The following is a 24,510-nucleotide window of genomic DNA, read 5'->3' as shown; positions in this document are numbered from 1 at the left end:
AAAGAGACGTTATAGATTGCACACAGATGTGAGCTGAAGAAAGGACTTCTTCAGAATCTTCAGGTTGATAATCATTCAAAGATCAGCTGGGTTCTTTGACAAATTGTCTTTTTGTCGCCAAAGCAAACCAATGAAAATGCTTCCGTGTCTCAGATCTTGGAATGAGTAATGCTAAACATATACAGTGACAGTGGAGAGAGCAGAGGCATAAGGGATCATAATTGGATACCCTGCAGATCCATTGTTGTGGAATCCTTTTACCTATTTTAAAGGATGCCACAAATGTAAGTGAGTGAATGAGTATTTCTTAAAACACCATCATCAATTCTGCAACCGTTCGAAGCAAACTGTCAATTGTAAATTGTCCACACGCGATTGGGTTGAATGCCAACTATTGTACAGAAGGAAGTTTTACCTGGAGATGGAACAAACGGTAAAGTTTTAATTTTTTCTGACTGACTGATTGGTACATGCCACTATTGGTGCTACAACAGTAATTCAACCAGGGGACATGAGTTTTGCCTAGAGTGAGCATCGGAGACAGAGATTATATCAGTGAAGTGAGGAGAGGATTGATGTCCAAGATGGACCAAGATTCAGTCATGGAGGCATAAGATCCCTGAAGCTGGGAAGGGTCTGGATCCTGGGACAACGTCCGAGTTAGAATTCTGAGATCCCTAAAAGCCGGATCCCTAATGCTCGAACAAACAATGCAATGACACTGTACAATGATGACCGCCGGCCTTTGCCGAACAGTGTGAGAAAATGGACAGTTACAGCCGGGGAGCTAGACAGTGATCAGACTAATTTTATGATCCAGTGACAGAAGAATGGGAACATGTTGAAGAATGAGCATATTGTTCAGATGACAGTGTGAACTGGCTAATGTCGGGACCATTTTGAGGAAACACTCTATACATCTTCCCGAGGCAAGTGAGTTAACTTTTAAAGTCAGTTAACTCTCTTGCCTCGGGAAGATGTCTATACAAGGGCTCTGTATGTCTCCGATAAAACCTCTATATTCTGTCACTGACCATGTGCCCCCTTCAAACTGGTCATCAGGTGGAGCACCAAGTATATCATTTCTGGAATAGTGTGTTTTCAGGCTTGTATTAACTTTTGATTCAGGTACGACATTTGGCCCCATGTTCCCTTCTTTTCTCACAAAATTCTGATTTTTTAAACAAAGCCAGGGCATTCATTCCTTTACTCCTCGAGGCTAGGGCTAGGGACTTGCAAAACCTATTTCTTGTAACAGATCACTTAACGGGTACATGACCCTGAATGTCCCAGTGACACTGATACTGACTTTTGCAGGTTAAACATTCTCTGAAATATTTTCTCCAATGATACTGTTGGACTGATGACCCTGACATTTGGCACGCAGTATCCTTCCTGTGAGAAAAATCTTATGTTATTCAAATCAATGTGATTAAGTGTAATTTTTTAAAAAATATTTAATTTATTTCAATGATAAAACTGAGGACAGAGGCCTTAAACATTTATTTATGTCAGTTGAGTCACTGAGTCTTGTTCTTCTGTTTTATGACTTATGGTAGTAACGAGTTGGACGTGAGGGTAGAGTTCGTAGTGAGCTGAACTCCTGAACCGTTCATTACACCGACATGCTCCGAACTGGTGACCTTTGCTATTCAAGAGTTGTTTTTCAAGCTTTTAGATTTGTAGAGTTTGACTTAGATTCAAATCATGAGTTCTGTTTTCCAGAGCATAACTCGAGAAACTAATCAGTATTTTTTTATGAAACTTTGATGCACATCACACAACCCTCATCGAATTCTGGGTGACTGTATGGAGTAGATTGTCGGACTTGGTGATTTGGTTCATTGTGTGACATTGTTATAAATAAACAAGCAAACAAAGCACCAGACATCAGTTCAAGAAAAATATCTAAATTTGTGTGTGTTTTGTTATGGAATTATAGTTTTAAAATTATGTATAACATTGCTACCAAAGTGGTGAAGACCTGTATCACTTAAAGCTTTCCTCACACATCAAGCTGACATGCCGTGATATAACTGGAATACTGTTCAAAACGGCGTTAAATACAACTCACTCACCCAATTTATTGTTATCGTCTTTTGTTTCCAGTTACAGAAATTTCAGAAGGAAAGTGGTTCAAATCTTCAAGTTAACGAGGAGACCGATGAAATAAAAAAGATTAAGAAGGTAAGATCTGGAGGCACCACAGGTTCCTAAATTTACTGTACCTGATGAGTACTTTTAACAATGCTGATGTGTAACTTATTAAATGAGGGCAGGTATATCCTAACAGTACTCGATAAGTACTTGTACAGTACTTGTAAGTTGGTGTAGATATGCTGACTATTAAGTAATACTTCTCTGGTATCTGTAATTCCTGTCACATTTTTGAAAGCAGAAACTCGGAGTTATTTCTTATCTTACTGATAGTGATTCCACATTATTAGATTAATGAATTTCAAGTTGATTGTATGTAAATTAAGGAAACAATTCCTTAAAGTCATGATTACATATTACATTCTGTTCTGTTTAACATTTGCATGATGGTTTAACAAAGACAAGGTGCATAGATTTTAATGTTATGAAGTTACGCATGTTTGGGTTTACAAAGACGTATTGCTTGATATATTTACGGCGGATACTTTGGAAATGAAAAGGAAATGATATTCATCTCCGATACATCTAATCCTTGACATTTTGTATATCCTTTTCATGAACACCTGGTGTCATCACTGATTTTCAGTATTATTCATATTTTCACAGCTATTTTGCCCAATACGCTATTGAAGGCTGTTTTGGCGGATAACCTACACTGGTTATTCTCTTAATTCATTCTCACAATGTATATTTTCTATCAATATCTATGTTGTCCTTTTTTTATAATATGAATAGGGTAAATACATCTAAACTGGCTTAATGCGACACGACATATCTGTCAGGTAGCATATGGTAAATACATGGGACGTATTTTGGAAATATGGAGGCGTTTCTTGAAACCGTCAATCTCTCAGTCCTCTTTTGCAAGTACATACTTTTTAATCTTTGCAGTATTGCTGATAAAAAAAATGGATTTGGTACCTATTAATCATTCCAAACGTAAATTTGTACGATGTGCCCAGTTACATTTATCTTGTTAACATTATATAATAACATTACCCCGTAGCCTATTACATGGCATTAAACCAATATTTAAGAGCCTTTATGTATTCAACTAATATTTAGAAGCCTTTACATATGAGTACATATACATGGGGAATTGATCATACTCTCTTCATGGAATGCCTCCCTTTACCCTAAGAAACCTGTTGCATTACATTTAAGAAATTAATTCAACACCAACATTTCTGCACCATAGACCCAGGGTAGAATATGTATGTCCCCATCACCCCATTGCTCGTCGTCTTATCCGATCAGTGTCAAAATTTCTAAATCCGAAATTATAGTGAGTGGGTTGAAATTTAACGTGGAATCGGCAATATCATAGCGTTATAGTAACTGTAAAGCTGAGTGTTTCTGAGCGCCATGGCATCTACACACAAAATGGTGTACGATCAATGGTATATTGCTTTTCTGTGGTGGTTTCCATTGAAGATCGAAATTTCTGAATCAAGGTGGTAAATAAATTATGTCTAATCGGGTTAGAATGATAACATCTTATTGACTCAGGAACCAACGCATCGTTCATTTATATGGGTACGTCAAAGTTCGATCAGGGTTCACCTAATGCGAATTACTCTCGACCTTACTTCTGATCTTTACGTGGAGAGGTGTCACATCAGAGAAAGAGATATGATCATAATAACATTGAAGAGGTATCCGAAGCACAAGCATGTGGTAGAACATGTGGATGGACGTTAGTAAGGATTTCTGTGGTCCTATGTATGTTGATGTTTCATGAAACTAAATTTATTTTTTTTGTTATACTTTATACCAATACTTTATACAATCTAAGAATGTATTGTTGCAGGTTCAAAGCTTTTTTCGAGGATGGCTGTGTCGACGTCGCTGGAAGCAGATTGTGGAACTGTATATTCGGTCTCCTCATGCAGAGAGTATGCGGAAACGCAACAGCATTGTTTTCAGTATGGTAGAGTGTGAGGAAGAGTATAACCGCCAACTTTCTTGCCTTGTCACTTGTTTTCTGAGACCCTTAAGAATGGCTGCAAGTTCAAAGAAACCCCCCATATCACATGAAGATGTCAACTCTATATTTCTGAACAGGTTTGTTTTTATATTCTTTGCCTATACAAATTTGAGGAAACTTAAACTGTGAGGTTTTGTTATTCTATTCTTCACACTTTATACCAAGAGCAGAAATAGATAAATGAGTTAAATATTATTGTTGACATTTTCAAGCCACTTGGACCATTTCTCAAATATCAATTTTGACATTGACTGAGTATTGGGTTTGTGCATTGACACAATAATGTTTAATTGTGTATTTTAATAATTGAACCTACTGTGGCCTTTGTCCTTTTACATACTCCAGTTTATCTAGCTGTCTATCTGATTTTAACATGAATGTCATAGCAGTTATACACAACTGTCATTTTACCTCATTACTGTGCAATTTTCACATGTACCATAATGAATTTTTTTTGCAGTTTCAATATCGTGTGAATGAATTATATATACTGAACCACAAAATAAACATCACCCAAAGTAACATTGCATGAAAAGTTGTCATTTAAATATATGAGTCATTTTTGTCAAAGTTTCTAAAATTTAACATAACCTTGTCCGGAAAAATGAAATTTGATGATAAAAAAACAAAGCAGATGCAAAAAAACTGATCGCCCGAACGCATCACGGCAATGGCCATGGTAACCCGATGCACATGAGTTCCGTGCAAATTAAAATGCACATGCGTTCCACCATTTTTTGCCCTATAAAATTCCAACCAGATCGGATAACATTCATTCGTTATTGAATTGCTACCACATGCCAAGATTGACAAGAAATCAGCAACACCAAGCCCTTGGACGATTGCAAGCTGAACAAATCGCCCGGCAAGTAGCCACTGCATTTCACCTCCACGTAAGGACCATATACAGGCTCGAGCAACGGTACCAGACCACCAATACTACAGATGGCCGACCACGTAGTGGCAGACCAAGGGTCACCATCCGACATGAGGATCGTCAGATTGTGTGACAGCATCATCAAGATCTCTTTGTTTCTGCTGTGGAAACTGCTTGACAGACCATGTTGACACACCAGCGACACATTAGTGCGGACGCCGTGCGTTGACGATTGACGAGCAGACACCTCCACTGTCACAGGCCACACCAAGGACCCATTCTGACACTTCGTCATCGCCGGGACCGTATTCAGTGGGCAACACAGCACCAGCATTGGCGCCACCAGCAGTGGAGTGGAGTCCTCTTCTAAGACGAGAGCCGTTACTGTATCTCAACAGCAGATGGCAGAGAGAGAGTCTGGTGACGCCGTTGGGAATGTTATTCAGATGCTTGTGTGGTTGAGAGAGTCTCGTGGGGTGGTCCGAGCATCATGGTGTGTGGTGGAATTGGTCTTGCACAGAGGGTCGGCCCTGTGGTCTTCTAGAACATCGGTCCAGGGAGAGGCAATGGTGTCACAGCAGCTCGGTACATTGATCAAGTCTTGAGACCACACGCCATAGTTTCAGTTTTTCACAGTATCAGCATGATAACGCCTGTGTCCACACTGCGAAAGCAACATTCCTCCAACAGAATGGCATCAGAACTATGCAGTGGTCTGCCCTCAGTCGTCCAGATTTAAATCACATTGAGCAACTGCAGCTGAACTGCGTCAGACGTTCCTCAGAGTGTGAGCTCAAGGGCCTATGGCCTTCACCAACCGCCTCATCCATTTCATGTATCGACGTAGCATGGAAGTCATCACATTGCGGACACACGAGATACTGACTTGTGATGCCATGTTCTCAGAGACTAGTGTTGTGTTTCACTTTAAGAACATTTGACACTTTTATTTCAACTTTGATGATCAGTTTTGCCAAGTTTCATCTTTTTAATATGTCTCAAAGTATGTTTACAGTGTTAGGACAAAAAAGGTTTCCATTATAGCTATCCATGGTGAAGATTCTTTTGTGGTTCAGTATATTTTGAATTTGTAACCTTCCAATGACCAATGCATACCCTACCCTAAAGATATCTAGGTTTGCTCATTTTTTGACGATTCTTTTCAAAGCTCTGGGACTTTGAATCAGAAATTTGTGTGTGTATTTTCTCAGCAATGATGCACAAAATAGGCAGTTGAACATCCAATTCTTGGTATGAAACGTGGTATACATGATCTCCAAGGTGGCTTTCACTTGTAGGTGGCTTACATACAATGCCAAAGTGAAGAAATTTTGGATTTTGGAAATGGGTACGCATTCCAATCATTTATCAATTTTCCTAATGCGTTTTCCCAAACCAGAAGTGATGTTCTAAAATTGGAAGTGCTCATTACTTTGTTATTAATGTAACTACATTATTGTGAAAGGGTTTTCCCAAACTGGAAGTGATTTATGAGGTCAACTGTCTCTTAATGTGTTAGAGTTACATGGTTCATGATATGTTTCTTATCGGAAGAGGTTTGGTCATTCAAAAAAGGTTGCCTCTGTTTTTGCAAAAGTTCACTCTCATCTCTGGACCACAGCTTATTTAAATAATAGCCAATCACTTGAAAATGAAAATAATTATGGTAATGATAATTAATATATTTCGTAGTTATAATGATTGATCAGTCTTATGCAAGAAGGCGGTGGCACATGGGCCAGTTTGGTGATATGGACCTCTGAATTCTGCCTGGGACTCATTTTCAATCATAATTTAACGTATAAGCTTATATTAGGCCACATATAAATTATCTTAAGACTTAATGCCTGCAGGCTTAAAATAGCGAATACAAACTGGGGAGGTGATCAGACAGCCCTCCTCCACTTGCATGGTGGAGCATTTAAAAGTAATAAAGAAATTATCAGAAAGGAAGTAGACTTAACCCTTACAAAAAATTAAAATCTGACACGAATCATAAACAATTCTATAATTTTTTTCAAATTCTCTTTCGTACGTATAGGCTATAACAAATATGTCATTTAAAAATCCTTTTTTTACTAAAAACTGATGACTTATTTAACCATCTTGCATGAAACTGAACCATCTATCGGTTACATCCATTTGGGTTGTCTGCCTAGATTTGAAGAGGTCAGTATGAATAAATATTCATGTGCATATCTATTGTGGCCAATACGACATCGTCGCATATTGACCCCTTCAATCTAGGCTGACAACCCAAGTGGATGTAACCGATAGTTGGTTCAGTTTCATGTAACTCACTGATATCTACTTGCTTGCCCCACTTCTGTTGCATTAGATAACGGGTGTATCATCTAATCATGAGTAAATAATCACTGTAAGGGATCAGAAGTACTGTCACAGTTTTGTTGACGCTGCCTTTGCCGCAGCATCGGTCATTGCGTTACCAATGATTTCAACATGACTGGGAAACCAACAGAAGATGATGCATATTGGCCAGTAGCAAGATGATTAAATAAGAAAAAGGATGTTTACATGACATGTTTGTTATAGCCTATAGGCACGGAAGGGAATTTGAAAAAGATGATGAATTGTTTATGTTTAGATTGGTTATTGATATATTTCAGAGCTGTTAAAATAGTGTGTTTCTGCTGTGAATATTAGCTGTTATTTGCTAATCTTGAAGGTAGTGTTCTGGATCAAATAACAGTGGTACTAGCAACTGTGCCACCATCCTTGGATCCATCTGTAAATATAGATTAATAAGTGTCTTATGTGTTTCTTAACTGAATGTATTGATGTTTATAAATGTGTTGCCCAGTCGTCTGAGGCGCTGCGATTTGCTGTGCAGAGTTGCGTCCCTTGAACACGCCAGAAACCTATGATTGTGGGGTCGAATCCTGGTTCGCCCCGATTATGTTTCTAGGTTTATCAGCACCATACCCGTGCTCGTGGGTTTCACCAAAGTGGTAAATGTCCGAGACCTGCATCACCTAGGGCTTTCCTCCAACATTAAGCTGACACGCCGTGATATAACTGTAAAACTGGAACCGTGGCAAAGTATCCCTATCAGGAATACAAGAGCCTGGTCACTGTTTCATCATTAGAATGAGTTCAAAAGCAGATACTGAGAGGTGCTGTGTTATTTTGTTTTTCTATTATTATTTCCCTTTTTGTTTATTGTGCATAGAGTTTGGCATGACAAGCTGATTTATAGGACCCTGATCATCCTACCACTGGTCTAAGCAAAGTAAGAGTCAAAGTGGTGTATTGGACTCCAGTCCGCTGTTGACACAGGGACGCAACCCACGGTAAACAGGTTGCCCAATTCAGTCACCTTTTAGGATCAACAATGGGCTGCTAGAGACACATTCTACCCTGGGTCCCCATTTTGTGTCGTATTGGCCACCCTAGGTTTATACAGGAGTTTCTACTTTAAAAATGATGAGGATGAATCTCCTAAATGTATCCCTTTGTGATGAAAAGTTCACTGTTTAGCATTTTTAGCAAGGGATTCATTTCACCAATCTTTATATCTTAAGGACTTTTTCACACACGTAAGTGGAGATCAGATTTTAAAATACCCTAAAATACTAGAAACTGAATTAATGAATAAATAGTGAAAACGTGAAAACGTATTGTATGTATACACTGTTTTATTTATTGGTGTGATTACATTGAAGCATTATCATTTCAGGTGGTTAAAGTAGCGGAAAATCATTGCCCAACTGCTGATGTTATGTCCTATCAAAATCAAAGTAGATATAATCAACCATGATTTTAATAACATTATCGTGCAACTTGTTTGATAGGCATTACTTAGAAGTTGACGGATGACAAGATAGACACAATTTTTATGGATAACAACTTCTTTAATACTGTAAAAAGCGACGTTTCAGTATAGATCCTTATACCGTTGTCTTACTTACTTACTTACTTTGGAGATTTAACGTGTGCTTTCCGACCGATGCGTATTTCGCACACGGGCCCGGCCAAGCCATTTAATGTGTTTCCGAAAGGGGCGAAAGTGGTGTGTGCAACCCAAGAGGGGGCTTTAGGGGTTGCTTATATAGAATTTTGGAATTTTGAGATTTGGAATAGATGCCGATGGGGTTGGGGAGGAGAACTAGGGGAGCTGGGTATGGTGGATGTTTGTTTGTTTATGTAATTTTGATTTGGTAGATTATAGTGTTTTTAGATGCGTTTTATTAGTTCCGTTTTGATTAAGAATACGCCTAAGGCCTTGAAGTTTTCTAGTTTATTTTGTGGGTTTAGTATTGCTTCTAGAGTGAGAGCCTTGTTTAGATTGAGGGTGGTTTGTAATGCGGTTCTATGTGTTAGGTAGTGTGTGCAGTGGATGAGTGCGTGTTCTGGGGTTTCTAGTTGTTTGCAGTGTGGGCAGTTACCTGTAGTATGTTTTTTAATTTTTTTTAGATGGTTATTTAGGTTGGTGTGTCCTGTTTGGAGTTTAGTTATTACTCTGTCGATTTTTTTTGATGGATGGAGAATTTTTGGTTTGGTTAGTGGTTTGCTGAGTACTTTTATGATTTGGCTATTTGAGTTTAGATAAAGGTTATGCCATATTTTGGTGATTTTTTGCTTGTTTACGCTTTTAATTTCTGATTTTGAGATTGGTAAGTTTAAGCTTATTTCTGGGATTTTGAGGGATAGTTTAGCTGCTTTATCGGCGTTTTCATTACCGTATATTCCTACGTGGGCGGGTATCCACAAGAAGGTTATTTGTTTGCCTGCCTTAGTTAGGTCGTTGGAGCTTTTAAGTATTTGATTTATTAATTTAGGTCGGTTTTTGGTATTTTTGTTTTGGAGGGCTTGCAGTCCACTTAGGGAGTCGGTAAGTATTAGGATTTTTTTGTGTTTTTTGGATTCTTGATTATGGAGGGCTGAGGCCATGACCATTAGTTCTGCTGTGAATATTGATTGGTTGTTTGGGAGTCGGAAGGATTGTGTGGTTTTAGTTGGTTGTGTATGGTATGGACTCCGAAACCTGTGTGTTTGGAGGTCGGATCTGAAGATCCGTCCGTGTAAATGGGACACCAATTTGGCCAATGTTCGTGTATGTATGCTAGTGTGGTGGTTTTAGCTATGTTTGGGTCGGTTTGTTTATTTATTTGGCTAGCTAGTGTTGTGTCTATTTTGGGTATTTTAAGTTTAGGGGTGAAGATATTTGATTGTTTGCAGTTTTGTTTAAGATTTTTAATTTGGTGTTCATTGAGGTAGTTTGTTATTCTTTGGGATATTGGGGTAAGTAAGGGGTGTTTACGAGCTAGAGCTTGGTTTTTGGGGCTGATATTTTGGTTTATTAAGTTTTGGATGAGAGGGTTTGATTGGGACGCGGCCCAGAAATTTAAGCTTAGCTGTTCCCTGCGTAGACTTAGTGGCATTTCTCCTGTTAAGGCCTGAAGTGAAGTGTAGGAGGTGCCATGTTGGGTGTGTGTTATCAGCTTGAGAGCCTGATATTGTATTGAGTCAAGTTTTTTTAGATAGAGAGTTGTTTAGGGTGTTGTATATGGCGCAGCCGTAGTCTAGTTTTGATCTAATTAGTGATATGTAGAGAGAGAGGAGGGTATCTTTGGAGGCTCCCCAGTTAGAGCCAGTTAGGTATCTTAGGGTGTTTAGGTCTTTACTGCATTTAGTTGTTAGGTTTTGGACGTGAGCCTCCCAGGTGAGGTGTTAATCGAAAATGAGTCCTAAGAATTTGGTTTGTTTTTGAAATTTGATCGTTTGGTTGTTTAGCTGGAGGATTGGGGAGGCGGGTTTCATGTTTTTATGTTTGAATACTATTCCTGTTGTTTTTTCTGAGTTAAGGGAGAAGCCCCATTTGTCAGCCTATTGTTGTATTTTATTAAGAGATTTTTGGAGTAAATTTTGGGCCATTTTAATGCTTTTAGTGCGGATCCAGAGGGCTCCATCATCCGCAAATTTCGATGTGTTTACTTTAGGGGATAGGCCCTCGAATAGATCGTTTATCATTATATTGAAGAGGGTGGGGCTGAGGATACTGCCCTGGGGAGTGCCATTTTCTAGGGGACATTGGTCCGATAGAGTTTGGTCTATACCCACGGTTATTTTACGATTGTTTAGGAAGTCCTCGATGTAGTTTATTATCTGACCTTTGAGTCCTATTTTTTTAAGTTTTTGTATTAGCCCGTCGTGCCATACCATGTCGAAAGCTTTAGAGAAGTCTAAGAAGATACCTGTGGTATATTGTTTATTTAGTTGTCCTGTCTTAATATCTTGCTCTAGTCGGGCGAGGTTATCTAGGGTTGAGCGGCCAGGAGTGAAACCGCTTTGATCTGGGTTTATGATGTTTTTTGGGGTTAAGTAATATTGTAATCTATTTTTAGCCATTGATTCCATTACTTTACATAAGTTTGAAGTTAGGGATATTGGTCTATATGAGTTTATTAGGTTTAGGGATTGGTATGACTAGGGCCTGTTTCCAAGGAGTAGGAACCTGTCCGTTTAGGTAGATGAGATTGTATAGTTTGAGTAGTGCCTGGAGTAGTTTTAGGGGGAGTTTTTTAATTATTTGGTAAGAAGTTAGGTCTAATCCTGGGGCTGTTCCCTTTTTTCCTGTTTTGGATTACGTAGAGGAGCTCCTCCATTGTGTAGGGTTGGTTTATTTCCAGATTGTTATTGTTTGGTTCTTTTGTGGGTTTGTTTTCTGCTTTAAGTTTATCTTGGAATTTTTGGCTGAAGTTGGAGTTACTGCTAACGGCCGAAAAGTGGTTGGCGAGATTATTTGCTTTTTGGGCAGGGTTGGTTGAGTTGTTAATGCTAGGTGTTTTTTTATGTCGTTTTAAACCTCTAATGGCGTGGATTTTGCACCAGACTGTTTTTGCATCTGTACGGTTATTTATACCTTCGCAGAATTTTTTCCAGTCTCTACTTTTGGCTATTTGGACTAGTTTTTGAACCTGGTGGTTTAGTTCGTGGGCTAACTTTAGATGTTTGTAGTCGCGTTTTGCTTTATTGAAGGCTGATTTACGTTTTCGTCTAGTCTGTTCTATTTCCTCATTCCACCATGGTATGGTCGGTTTGCCTGTCTTAGATGTTTTGAAGGGGATGGAGATTTTGGCTGCGTTTATTATATAGTCTGTTAGGTTTTTACAATAGGTTTCTGGATCATTATTTTCTATTTCATTAAGTTAGCTTCGTTGCAGATATCTTGGAATTGGTCCCAGTTAGCTTTATTGTAATGGAATTTTGGTTCTTGGTTTTCTGTTTGGATTGGTACGTTTGTATTTCCTATAGTTATGTTTATGGGGAAGTGGTCACTACCTAGCGGCACGTCGTGCACTTCCCATTGAGTACTTTGAGCTAGGTCTGCAGTGCATATGGTTAAGTCGATAGCCGACATTTTTTGGTTTATCTTATCGTACCTCGTGGGTTGGTTGCTATTTAGGAGTACTAGATTGTTTGTTTCTATCCATTTGGAGATTAATTTGCCATGATTATCCATTTTATCATCTATGCTCCATGTAGGATGGTGAGCGTTAAAGTCTCCTAGGAATATAGTAGATTTATCGCTTATTCGGAGTAGTTTGTTTAGATCCTCAGGTTGGAATTTTTGTTCCGCCCAGTGGTAAATATTTATTATGTTTATGTTTCGGTTATTTAATGTGATTTTAATGCCGTTGGCTTCTAGGTTTGGCGTGTCTATTTTTATTTCTTCGTAATTTATATCTTCCCTGATAAATATGATTAGTCCTCCTGCGGCTATTCTTGTTTTGGGTTTTGCTCTGTCAGTTCTAACTGAGTTGTAGTTAGGTAGTGTAAATTTGGATTTTTTTGAGAATTTGGTTTCCTGGATACAAGCAATGTCGGGGCCTTTATTTAGTTTAAATTTAGTTTTTAGTTCATGGCCGTGGGAGGTGAGTCCATTGGCGTTCAACTGAAAAATATTTAGTCCTTCCATTATTGGGTTCGGGTGATTGGTGATTTAGTTTTTAGTTTTTAGTTTATTCGGTGACTTCTTTTAGACGGAGGTTAAAGAGGAAGAAGGGTAGATTGTTTAAGTTTAGATTGAAAGCTACTTTGTGGATTTCATGCTAACTTTTGGGGAGTTTTGACTATGCATGTATGCTAGGAGTAAGGTGAGGTTATTTAGGTTTTGGGTGTTGTCTGGTTGGGAAGTTTGGTTTGTTTTAGTTGGAGTAGTTTCTATTGTTTCCTCAGTAGTGGAGAAATCTTCGTCATCGGTTAGATTAGGGTTAGCTGTTTGAGTTTCCATGGGGGAGGCATGTGATGTGGAGGGTTGTGTAGGTGTTTGCGGGATGGGTGTAGCTGATGATTTCTTAGTGTTTGTGTTTTGTTGTTGTGCTTGCTTGAGGGGGAGTGTTGTTGCCATGTGGGCTGTAGGGTGCTTGGATGAGGGTCGTGTTGTTTTGTGGTTTGTTTTGCATGCGGGGGGTGATGTTTTGGCTATGTGAGATGTGGGAGGGTTCGTGGTTGGTTGAGTGGCTGCTTGTGTGTGTGAGGTGGGTGCGGTTTCTTGGTAGGGGCCCCAGACAGAGCTGTCAGTTATGGGTGGGGTGTTTGTTTGTGGGAGGGTGTTTGGGTGTGGTGTAGGGAGGAGTGGTTTAGATGCAGGTGTAGCAAATTTTCGTGTTTGGATTTTAGCCGTGTCTATGTTTATGTGTTTGTTGGCCTGCTGGGTGAGTGTGTGTCTGTGTGGGCATTGGTTTGAAAGTGAAGTGTGTTGGGTGAATTTGCAGTGGATGCACCAGGGTGTGCATGTGCCTGTGCAGTCTGTTTTTGCGCATTTTTTACATTTAGTTTTACGGTATGTGCATTGGGAGGCAGTGTGGTTGTATTTGAGGCACTTAGAACATTGCTTAACCTGCTTTATATAGGGTTTGACTTCTAAGTTGGTGTGGGCTCCGAAGGATATGTGTTAGGGGGATTCAGGGAATTTAGCGGTCTTTTTGAAGTTGATTATGACAATGGAGGTTGGGACCGTTTTTCCGTTTCTGGTTGAGGTTATTCTACGCGTGCTGGTGATTAGGGGTTGAGGGTTTTGGTCTTGGTTTATGTTAGCTTCTAGAGAGTATAATTGTAAGTCCTCAGTTGTTTCCCTTGGGTTAACTCTAATTACGCCTCGTGTATATTGTTGCCAATTAGGTGTTTGTTTGATTACCTTAATGAGTTATTTTATTTGCTGCGTTGTAAGATTCTTGGTTAGGGAAGATTATCTGGTATCCTTTGTTGGCTTTTTTAATATTGTTGTAATTTATTTTTTCTCTTTTAAACCAAAGTCCTATTTTATCTGCCGAAAGTTCTAGTGAGAGAGTGGTGCCTGAGCCTGCTGAGAAGAAGTAGAGGGCGAAGGTGGTGAGGAAGGCGGCCGGGGAGGGTGTGGGTGATGGAGGTGGAGTGGATGTGTCGAGTTTCGTTTTTTGGTGTTTTGAGGTGGCGAGTTAGCTGGTTTGGTGGGGGTGGTGTGTGTCATGTTTTCGCCATACTCGGTCGGGACGATGTTTTCGAGTGACCTCCCAGAAGTGTTGTGCGCTTCCGCAGGCGTGGGTGAATAAGGAACTGGAATGTCTGCGAGTGTGGCGTTGCGGATGTCAGTCATGTTGTTTGGGTGTTGTGTTGGAGAGTTGGAGAGCGTGTGTTGTGGTGAGTGGTGGTGAAGTGGGAGTGGTGTTTTGGGGAGGTGAGTTGGTTTGTTGTTTTTACTGGGTGAGTTGTGTTTAGGAGGCGGAGGAGTTTGCGGTGGTTATTTGTTGTTGGTTTTAGTAGGGGGGTTTGGGAAATGGATTAATTATTATTAAAGATTTATTTTGTTGCTGGAAGGCTGGGATTAGGTGAGACAAGTGGAAAGCGGGGATTAGGAGATATTTAGTCGAAAGAGTGGAGGTATGTAAGTGGTGGGCGTGGGTGGTGAGTAGGAAAGAGCGTGAGTTGTGTCAAGGAGAAGGGGGGATTAGGTGTTTTTTTGTTTTTCAAAGGGTGTGTTTGAGTGGTGGGCGTGGGGAGTGAGTAGAAATGAGTGCGAGCTGTGTTAGGGAGATGGGGGAGGATAAGGTGTTGGTTATTTATAAGAGTTGAGTGTTGTTGTTTTTAAGTATTTAGGGATTTTGTGATTAATTCGGTGAGAGTGATTTTAATAAGAGTATGTGAATAAGGATGAAAGGATAACGTTATAATTACCGATGATGGAGTTTCCTTGGCTGGCTATCAGGCAATGCTCTGTGCTGGCATGGGAAGTGTTGCTCGCTTGGGGTACAAACTGCAACTGATTGTCTGGCCAAGACTCAATTTTTTACAGACCGCTGTCCTATAGCTTGAATATTGCTAGGTTCGGCGTTAAACAACAAACAAACAAACGGTGAGAGTGATTTTAAGAGTATGTGAATAAGGCTGAGAGGATAACGTGATAATTACTGATGTTGAGGTTCTCCTTGGCTGGCTATCAGGCAATGCTCTGTGCTGGCTTGGGAGGTGTTGCTCGCTTGGAGTACAAACTGCAACTGATACGGACACCATATCATCAACTGTCCCAATCACATCATCAACTGGGACAACGTCCAAATCCTCGCCAACAACCTGCATGATTTCACCAAAAGAAAACTAACAGAAGCAGTCCACATTCGCCGCCACAAGCCATCAATCAACAGAGATCAAGGCTATTTCATCCCATCCGCCTACTATGAACTCATCAAACAATAATCACCTGTTTATTGGCTTCATGCCCCATAGGCTTCTAGCTATGTGTTTTCTGTCCATCGTGTTGTGATAGCATCATCCCTTTGTTGTCACACCTACCTATGTTATCCCACTCATGTATGCCCTTGTTGTTACTGTTAATCCTCTACTGTTAATCCTCCACTTGCTATATATATTCTGCACTATGTCCCTCATTCATTTTCTCAAAATTTCAAAATTACTATATAAGCAACCCCTAAAGCCCCCCTCCTGGGTTGCACAAACTCACTTTTTCCCTTTTTGGAAACACATTAAATGGCTTGGCCGGGCCCCTGTGCGACATACGCTTGCAGTCGTAAAGCGCACATTAAATCTCCAATATAAGTAAGTATAAGTAAGTAAACATTCAGTCTTGCTTGACAACGGTATAAGGATCTATACCGAAATGTCGCTTTTTACAGTATTAAAGAAGTTGTTATCGATAAAAATTGTGTCTATCTTGTTAACATTATCGTGAGCCTTTTGGAATACATTTCACATGTTGGAAATTTATACCCCCAACCAATGCATCAAATTTTGTACAATTCTGAACAATATTCAGAGTTTCTTGTGACATGGGGATATGTAAGATAGGTTAAGCAGTATTAAGTCTGATGCTTAGTTTTAAATACACATATTTTATGAGTTTGCCATTGGATGGAAAGCGAAAAGAAAGCAATTATGATATTGTCCGATTGAAGATTTTCACTTGTAATGATCAATGATATAAATACTAAGACAATTCAATGGGCTTAATTCACCTTGTATGTTACCAACAAAACCCTTTCAATATTCACAAGAAATCTCTGCCAAAAGCAGAGTCGATTATATGATTCTGACTATCATAAGCATGTGTTTATGAATTATCAAACAGCAATGATACCAGGTGTTCGGGAAAAGGTGAGCATATCCTCCCTAATGGTTGCACCCATCACAGAAACATGCAAAGTTTAGTCAGTTGTTAACATGAAACAACACGTGAACATTAGGTATAAGTCAAAATGGGTGATTGCATCGGGCATCATTCTTGTCACTGATGTGTCCTCGACATGTCCACTAGAAAACATTTTCAAAGCTTCGCTGAGGCCATGAATGTTTAATCTTGATCAAACAACTTCTGATCAAGAGTCATGTAGAGCTCTCTGAATTCGTGGTAGAAAGAGCATGCTCAATTGTCCCGCAAAAGCTGTCAAATGCAAACACCAAGGGCTGGAGCTGCAGGAATATTGCTTGACATAAAGGGAAAGTTGAAGTCATCCCTCTTGTCATAGTCTTGTGGAGAGTGTTTTGTCACTCTCAATCGTTATGCACAGAGCTAAATATGAAACAGGTGAGGCGGTCTCACTGTCCTCCTTTATTTCTAGTTCAGGTTGATAAATCAGTGGAAGGGAATTGGTTATTCGATGCTTGTTAAACAATATCAGATAATCGATATACCCGAAGCTTAAGTTAAACTTCTTGACCAAATTACCTTGTTTTGACTTTGCCAATCTGACCAGATATTCTGATTCATATGCATAGAGAAACAGATCATCAAGAAGCAAAGCACAATTGTTAACCTATTGGGATGCCTACATTTTGCATGTCTTACCCCAAATTTTGCATATCAGTGAGGAAGTCCACATATTGTTTTCTCAGTAATCGTCAGCATTTGTTATATTTTTTTACCAATTGATTTGAACCCTGAAACATACATATGTAACTGTATCTATGGTCACCACATCTTGTAACAAAAGCCCCTGGATCAAGGAATAAAGATTTCCCTTAAGTTTGTCATGTGAGATAGTGTTGTATAAAGTTTTATAAAATGTTTTGACAGAATTGAACCTAGTTCTTTCATGACCTTGAGATTATAATAAGTCAAGCAAATCTGTTGAGATTTTGAGAATCCGCATGGTATCAATTTCACTAGTCGCAAATACTTTCTGTGAATATAAAGAAAGTCATTCGTTGATTGAATTAATGGTTATGGTTAATTATTGAGACAGGGATTTTGGACATTTCTTGGACTCAGCGATATATCTATCTTTGCAAGGATTTTATGCAGCTTTTGAACGCAGTACACAAGAGGAATAGGCATCTTTTCAGGTTTTAGAATCAAGTCAAAACTTGAAAGTACTGATGCATGGCTAAGGCAGATTTCTTCCTCAGCTAACATACTGGCCTGATATGTCACTTATGCCACTTGTGCCACATTCTTTGATTAAACAATTTATGTAGTGCTGCTTACAATTGTTATGTTGATAAATGCATCCCCATTATAGAACACTGAATGACCATGATCTATAACATCATCCTGTCTCATGTGAGAACATTACTTGCAAACTTCAGTAGTGTTCCAAATACGAAGGTACCATATCACACTGCAAATCCTTTCTGAATGAACATATTCACAAGTCATTTCATGAGCAAATCACATTCAAAGTGACATTTAGCGTATGACATGAGACAGGTGTTGAATTAATCACTTAAAGTCTATCATAAGTGATTATTCGGGAATGAAACTTAGATTTCCGTATATTTGAACCATGTTTCACAATTTGACCTACAGTGATCTACATCCACAAGTTGATGTGATCAAGACCCCCGCATTTGAGTGAATGAGTTTGGGTTTTTAATGCCGCTTTTAACAGTATTCCAGTTATATCGCGGAGTGTGAGCTTAATGTGGGAGAAAGAAAGCCTGAAGTCTCAGATGTTTACCACTTCGGTGAAACCAACGAGCATGGGTATGGTGCTGACAAACCCAGAAACATAATCGGGGCGAACCGGGATTCGAGCCCATTATCAAAGATTTCTGGCGTTCCCAAGGTATGCAACTCTGCACAGTGAATCGTGGCACCTTAGACGACTGGACTACTCATGGACCACCAAAGATATTTGTCATGACGGATGTGCTAAGTGTTGCCATTGACACATGTGTCACATTCCAATTTCACATACTAAACATTTTTGTTTCAGTGAGACCCTACTGTTTTTACATCAGATATTTCTGAAGGGTTTGACAGCAAGACTAGAAAACTGGCCAACACTTGTATTAGGTAAGGACTTTGCGTATTTTTGTTTTCCTTTGTGTGTGTTGTTTGCAATCAATTATCCCCCACCAAGAAGTGGAAGGTGGATATAGGAATGGGTGTCGTTCGTCTGCCTTTCCATCCTCCCATCCGTCCGTCACGCTTCGTTTTCGGGTCGGAACACAAAAAACATGAGAGATGTCTTAACCAAACTTGGCACATATATAGGTCTAGTGGTGAACTTGTGCCTTCTGATAGTTTGGGATTTTTAAAAAAGTTATTTTTCGAGTTTCAATGGCAACGACTTTGACTTAGACCGAAAATGGCGGTTGTCGTCGTTTCTGGAGCAGATCTTGAAAACCGTATGATATTTCTTCACCAAGCGTGGCACATAATGTCATCTCGCAGTATTTTATACATTTCCTTTCTTGTTGCATTGCTTATGTGTGTGTTCCTCCAAAATTGTCATGGACACAGTTGTCGCATTCACTTACTAACTTCATGCAGAAACTTCAGGATCTCTCCAAGCAGTATAAATGTTACTGTGGATTTCAACTGTGATCTGAGTGAAAAACTGAAACTTGAAGATTTCTTTAATGTGAGTGTAGCGGCCATAAAATTCGATGGGATTCGAACCACGGACCTTCTGATCCGAGGTCGGACGCCTTGTCCACATGACCAAAGAGGTTAACCCCATCAGCAAGCTGACAAGGTAAGGATGTCATCTGTGGGATGACACCCCTCCCTGCTACAAGTAATAACACAACTCATTACAAATACAACAGTGTAACTGATCTTAAACCTACTCAACTGTATAAACAGTGCCTCCTACCATACTATGTACTTCACTTGCTTGATAACGGTGTTAGAACCTACACCTAAACGTCGCTCCTAATTGTAATAAAGAAGTTGTTCGTCCATATGTCTCATCCATACTTATTACAAATACAGTTACCTATTCTATCATAAACTGCAGATGGCTAAACAAAACCAGTAATAACTTTCTTTAGTGCTGCAAATAGGCCATTTACAAAAAGGTCCAGTGAACATACTTCACAGAAGCTAATGCATTGCACACAGCCAGACATGTCATATTGGCGGGGGATATGAGTATTTCATGCTTGTTATACTTGGAATTAGGAATTTGTGAATCATGAAATGCAGTACTTGATTATCTTGCATCATTATGACTAAGAAACACTTTCATCTCTACTGACCAATATCAATCTCTTATGTTATATGCGTGCCTGTATGTTCAGCTTTTCATTGGAATCAACAACTTTTTTTTAGTCTGGTAATTTGTAAACAAAGCTGCCTTGGATATTGTGTCCAAGACGGAAGTGGCATATGCATTAAGGGTGTTCAGGAGGTCATGCAACCACAAGTACATGCCCCTTCTCTCTGACACTCTGGCACTGTCATTGGTAATCACGCTAGTATGCAGTGGAATCGAAGACGGATCACAGAAAATGCAGAAAACTATACAATGACAGTACATACTGGAGAGATAACGAGAAGGTTAGCTTAATTTCTGAGTTGTCTTTTCGTGACTTTGCAGTACAAATTAAGATATTGTTCATCTATCATAGTCGCTTTACCAGTTTTTTTGCTGAAGATATGACGTTTAGAGCAAAAGTATTTTGCGTGAAGTTCGAATGTCATACAATCGTAAATGCTCGCCAAGAAGAACAGATAATACTTTAATAGTTGCGCAATCACACTGGCAAACTATTACAATAATTTAATGACAACAGAACCAAATGAGATATTGAGCTGTGTCAAGTGATTCTGCCAGGTGCAAATAGGATTAGGATATATCATAATTTTAAAAGAACATTCTCCTATATCATTACCAATTTTGAACAGAACCCTTAGGAAATGGAGAGGAATTAGGAAGTTCCAGAATATCAAGTAAAAATTAGAATATGCCATTATAAATATAAAACATACTTTGATTCCTACATATATGTTAAAGCAGCTTAAAATAACATATTACTATTATTTTGATATATCTATGTTGCTCACTATACACAAACTAATGAAACTCATGTGAACAAACAAACAACAAAGTTTGCTAAGGATCACAACTTTCAAAGGAAATACATTAAATTGTGTGCATCTGTTGAAATAGCCAAAGACAATATTGTGTGAACACATGTATCTGACCATAACTGAAACGTAAAAAATCATTGTCCAAAAACAAACAACGTTCAGTTGCACGTATGTGATCCACGTGATGCGATCACCATTGTATAGAGTCTGGATGTTTTCCAAGAGAAAAATGTACTACTCTTCAGTTAGAACATTGCAGTGTTCCTGTAGAGTTGCTGGAAATACAGGGCGTCGTGAGAGGGCAATCTGCAGCTCCGTGTGTTCGATAGGGTTGAGGTCTAGTGACGGGGCTGGCCACTCCATGCTGACAATGACCCTGATACAATGAGTTCCTGTCTTATCATCCTTGGGGATGAAGTCTGGTCCGATTGCACCAGCATACGGCCTTACATACACATCAAGGATGTCATCCCTGTAGCGCCCACCTTTCATCGTGTCCCACTGTAGGACATATAGGACATCAGCTCTACTGATCCCACCCCTTCCAGCTCTACTGATCCCACCCCAAATCATGATTAAGATTCCCAAATAGCGGTCATGTTCGGCTATGTTGGAATCCTGAGTTCTTTCTCCATTTCTATGCCACTCTCCGGCACGACGATCTGTGAAGTCTTGACAGTATCTCGATTCATCTGTGAAAAGTACTGACACCCAGTCCTGGTCTTGTCCAATTGACGTAATCTTCACTGCAATCCAAAAGGGGTGACTCTGTTGTCTGGTCAGTGGGATGCCAATGCATGCCCTCTGTGACTGGAGACCAGTCTCATGGAGACGATCACATACTGAGTAGAAACTTTAACACCACTGGCGTTCCACAGGTCATTTTTGAGTATGGTGGTAATCACAAAGTGATAACGTCTTGCTGAAATCAGGAGAAACCTGTATTCATGCTGTGTGGCAGAACACTGTCGACCACCTGCATGTTGCTGGGTTGCTGAGACAAACGTCTGATATCGATTACATGCCCTGCCGATTACACTTTGGCTGTCAAATGACACCTTTGACACTGACGGATAATAAATGAATGCAGTTGTTGCAACCCTCAGAAGCAAATGTTGTTGTGCTCTCTGATAACGAGGTGCATTGATTCTGTCATGATACTATCATGGAACTGTCCTGGATGAACAATACCTTCCAAATGGCGTGCTGGATTTCTTGGGGGAATTAGTCAGCAAAGAGCCGGAGTCACAGGAGACTAATCACAATTTTATTTACAAGAACAATTAACAATTTACAATATACTTAGATAATAACTGAGGGTGCCACAGAGAGTCGGTACAACACTCTGGGTTGTGGGAGAGAGGTCTGCTTGGTAAGAGAGTCAAACCCCTTCTCTGCTCTATCATGTTGCTACAGTATGTATTTAACAAAAATTTGAACAATAAAAAGGAATAGGATTGGTTGATACACGATTGGTTGTGCCCTATGCTATGGATGGCTAGACAGAGGGGAATACTTAATCCTGTTAATCCTGTTGGACTGGCACTAATCTTGTTGACATGTTTACTGGATGCTTTGAAAGAGATTATGGTGACACTATAGATGAGCTTGTGTTGGGGCTAATCCTTAATGAGTCTAATTTTAAGTTATTGCTGAATGTTATTCTAATATAGGTGATGACAGATTTACTTAAATAAAGTAGTTCAAGGTAATCTATAAGACTATGTAGACATTTCTTTTATCTGGGAGATGGGATCTTGACACCTTAGGCTAGCATTTATCTAAAAGCTTCAAATCTATTAAACTATGTAGAGGTAACTCTTGTCTTATTGAATAGTATGTCTAGAAGATGCGCTCCCATTACCTTAGGCTAGCATCTATCTAAAAAGCTATAACTGAAACTACTGATATTTTATATATGCATTTTACCTGATGATAAGTATTACTTGCTAAACTATGATTATATGAAATGATGTATAAATATTACACCATTATAACTCATAAAAGCACTTGATGTAGATCTAATTATTATAGGATAACTTAGTATAAATGTTATACCATGATAATACATCCAAATACAGGTTTTCAAGCACCTCGGGCACAACGTGCATCTCGTCCACATCATGCCCATGACTGCATGCCCACAAAACCGCTTTATCAGTGGTTCATATTGGGAAAGGGAGGTCAGTCTAATTTCAAACGGGTGCGGTCTCCATTGTTTTCGTATTTGCGAGAAATGGCATCAGTCACGCTGTACGTTTTTGGGTTGACTAAGTCATTTAGGCTAGTGGGCTCACATTTGTCATTACTTTGTATGTGAAATTATATATAATTGTCATTTTGTCATATTGATGGGAAATATCTTTATAAATTATTTAGTGTGATGTTAATTCCACGAAGGCACACAAAGTATTTGAAGTTTGAATAACGTCATCATAGCTGACCACACTAGTTTTGCAAAAAATATACTCAACAACAAAAGTTCCTGTGACCCCAATATTTTAGTGTATTTTCAAACAAGTAAAGTTTGGTTTTCAATATTGTAGTACACGTATGGAATCAAGTCACAAAAACGCAACTGCTACAGAAAAGCATGCATTCCATGCAAAAGTCCCATGCATTTCACTTCCCAAGAATGGGTATAAAAACATGTGCTTTAACGGGATTCCATATGCCTTGTTTAGCATCGTGCTGAGAACAACCACTCAGAAAAACAACAAAATTACGCAATTATTCAACATTACGAAATGCCACGACTGTCCGAAAATGAGCGTTTGCGAGCCATTGGTATGCTTGAAGCAGGATCGAGTCAACATGTTGTTGGAAGACAATTTAACGTCCACAGAAACACCATTTGGTGTTTATGGCAACGTTGGCAACAGACGAATGCAGTCAGAGACCATCCTCGGGGTGTAACCAATAACCAATAATCGACAAGACAACTTGATTTGAACAACACACCTACGAAATTGATTCCAGCCAGCAACAGTGACTGCAAGAAGCATCCCTGCCCTTCAACAAATATCTTAACAAACTGTACGCCGTCGCCTCAGGTGTGCAGGGATTGTCGCCAGATGACCTGCCAGACGTCCCATTTTGACAGGAAACCACTGTAAGCACGTCTACAGTGATGCAGACAGCGTCTATACACTGGACAGCCATGCAGTGGGGACAAGTTCTTTTCACAGACGAGTCTCGTTTTCACCTCAGCCACAGGGATAGACTGATTCGAGTGCACCGACGTCGAGGTGAACGTTACGCCAATCAGTGTGTCATGGAAGAAGATCGGTTCGGGGATGGCAGAGTTATGGTATGGGGTGGGATTACAGCAAGACAGAGGACCCTTTTGAAATCTCAATGGTCAGCGCTACTGCGACGAGATCATCAGCTCTGTTCTTCTACCGTTTTTGCGTCGTCATGGCCCAAAACAATGTGAATGTCATCCCCTGTCCGGCTTGCTCCCCTGATCTCTCACCAATCGAGCACATGTGGGATGAGATGGATCGGCGCCTTCAACGTCAACCATGTGTTCCACAGACACTCCAGGATCTTTGAAACATGCTCCAGCAGATATGGACAGATATCCCACAGGACTTTGTGCGTCGCCTGGTCCATTCCATGAGACGAAGGTGTGTTGCTTGCATGGCAACCAGAGGTGGACACACACGCTATTGATTTGTAAATTGACATTTTGGCATGTTCATGGTTTTTTTT

General features: G+C 39.6%; 1 protein-coding gene across 1 annotated transcript in view; it reads left to right on the top strand.

The window, feature by feature from the left end:
* The window catches only part of LOC139478127 (ras-specific guanine nucleotide-releasing factor 2-like), a 969,963-nt gene that overhangs the window by 41,809 nt on the left and 903,644 nt on the right, over nt 1-24,510 (top strand). The window contains exons 4-6 of the mRNA XM_071260456.1: nt 2,110-2,187; nt 3,968-4,221; nt 18,692-18,771. Of these exons, the coding sequence (XP_071116557.1) occupies nt 2,110-2,187; nt 3,968-4,221; nt 18,692-18,771 (412 nt within the window). The remainder of the gene's footprint in view (nt 1-2,109; nt 2,188-3,967; nt 4,222-18,691; nt 18,772-24,510) is intronic.

This window comes from Haliotis cracherodii, unplaced genomic scaffold (assembly GCF_022045235.1).
Source record: "Haliotis cracherodii isolate W230 unplaced genomic scaffold, xgHalCrac1.p SCAF_1, whole genome shotgun sequence".
NCBI classification, from domain to species: domain Eukaryota; kingdom Metazoa; phylum Mollusca; class Gastropoda; order Lepetellida; family Haliotidae; genus Haliotis; species Haliotis cracherodii.
This window is presented reverse-complemented; position numbering and strand designations above follow the sequence as displayed.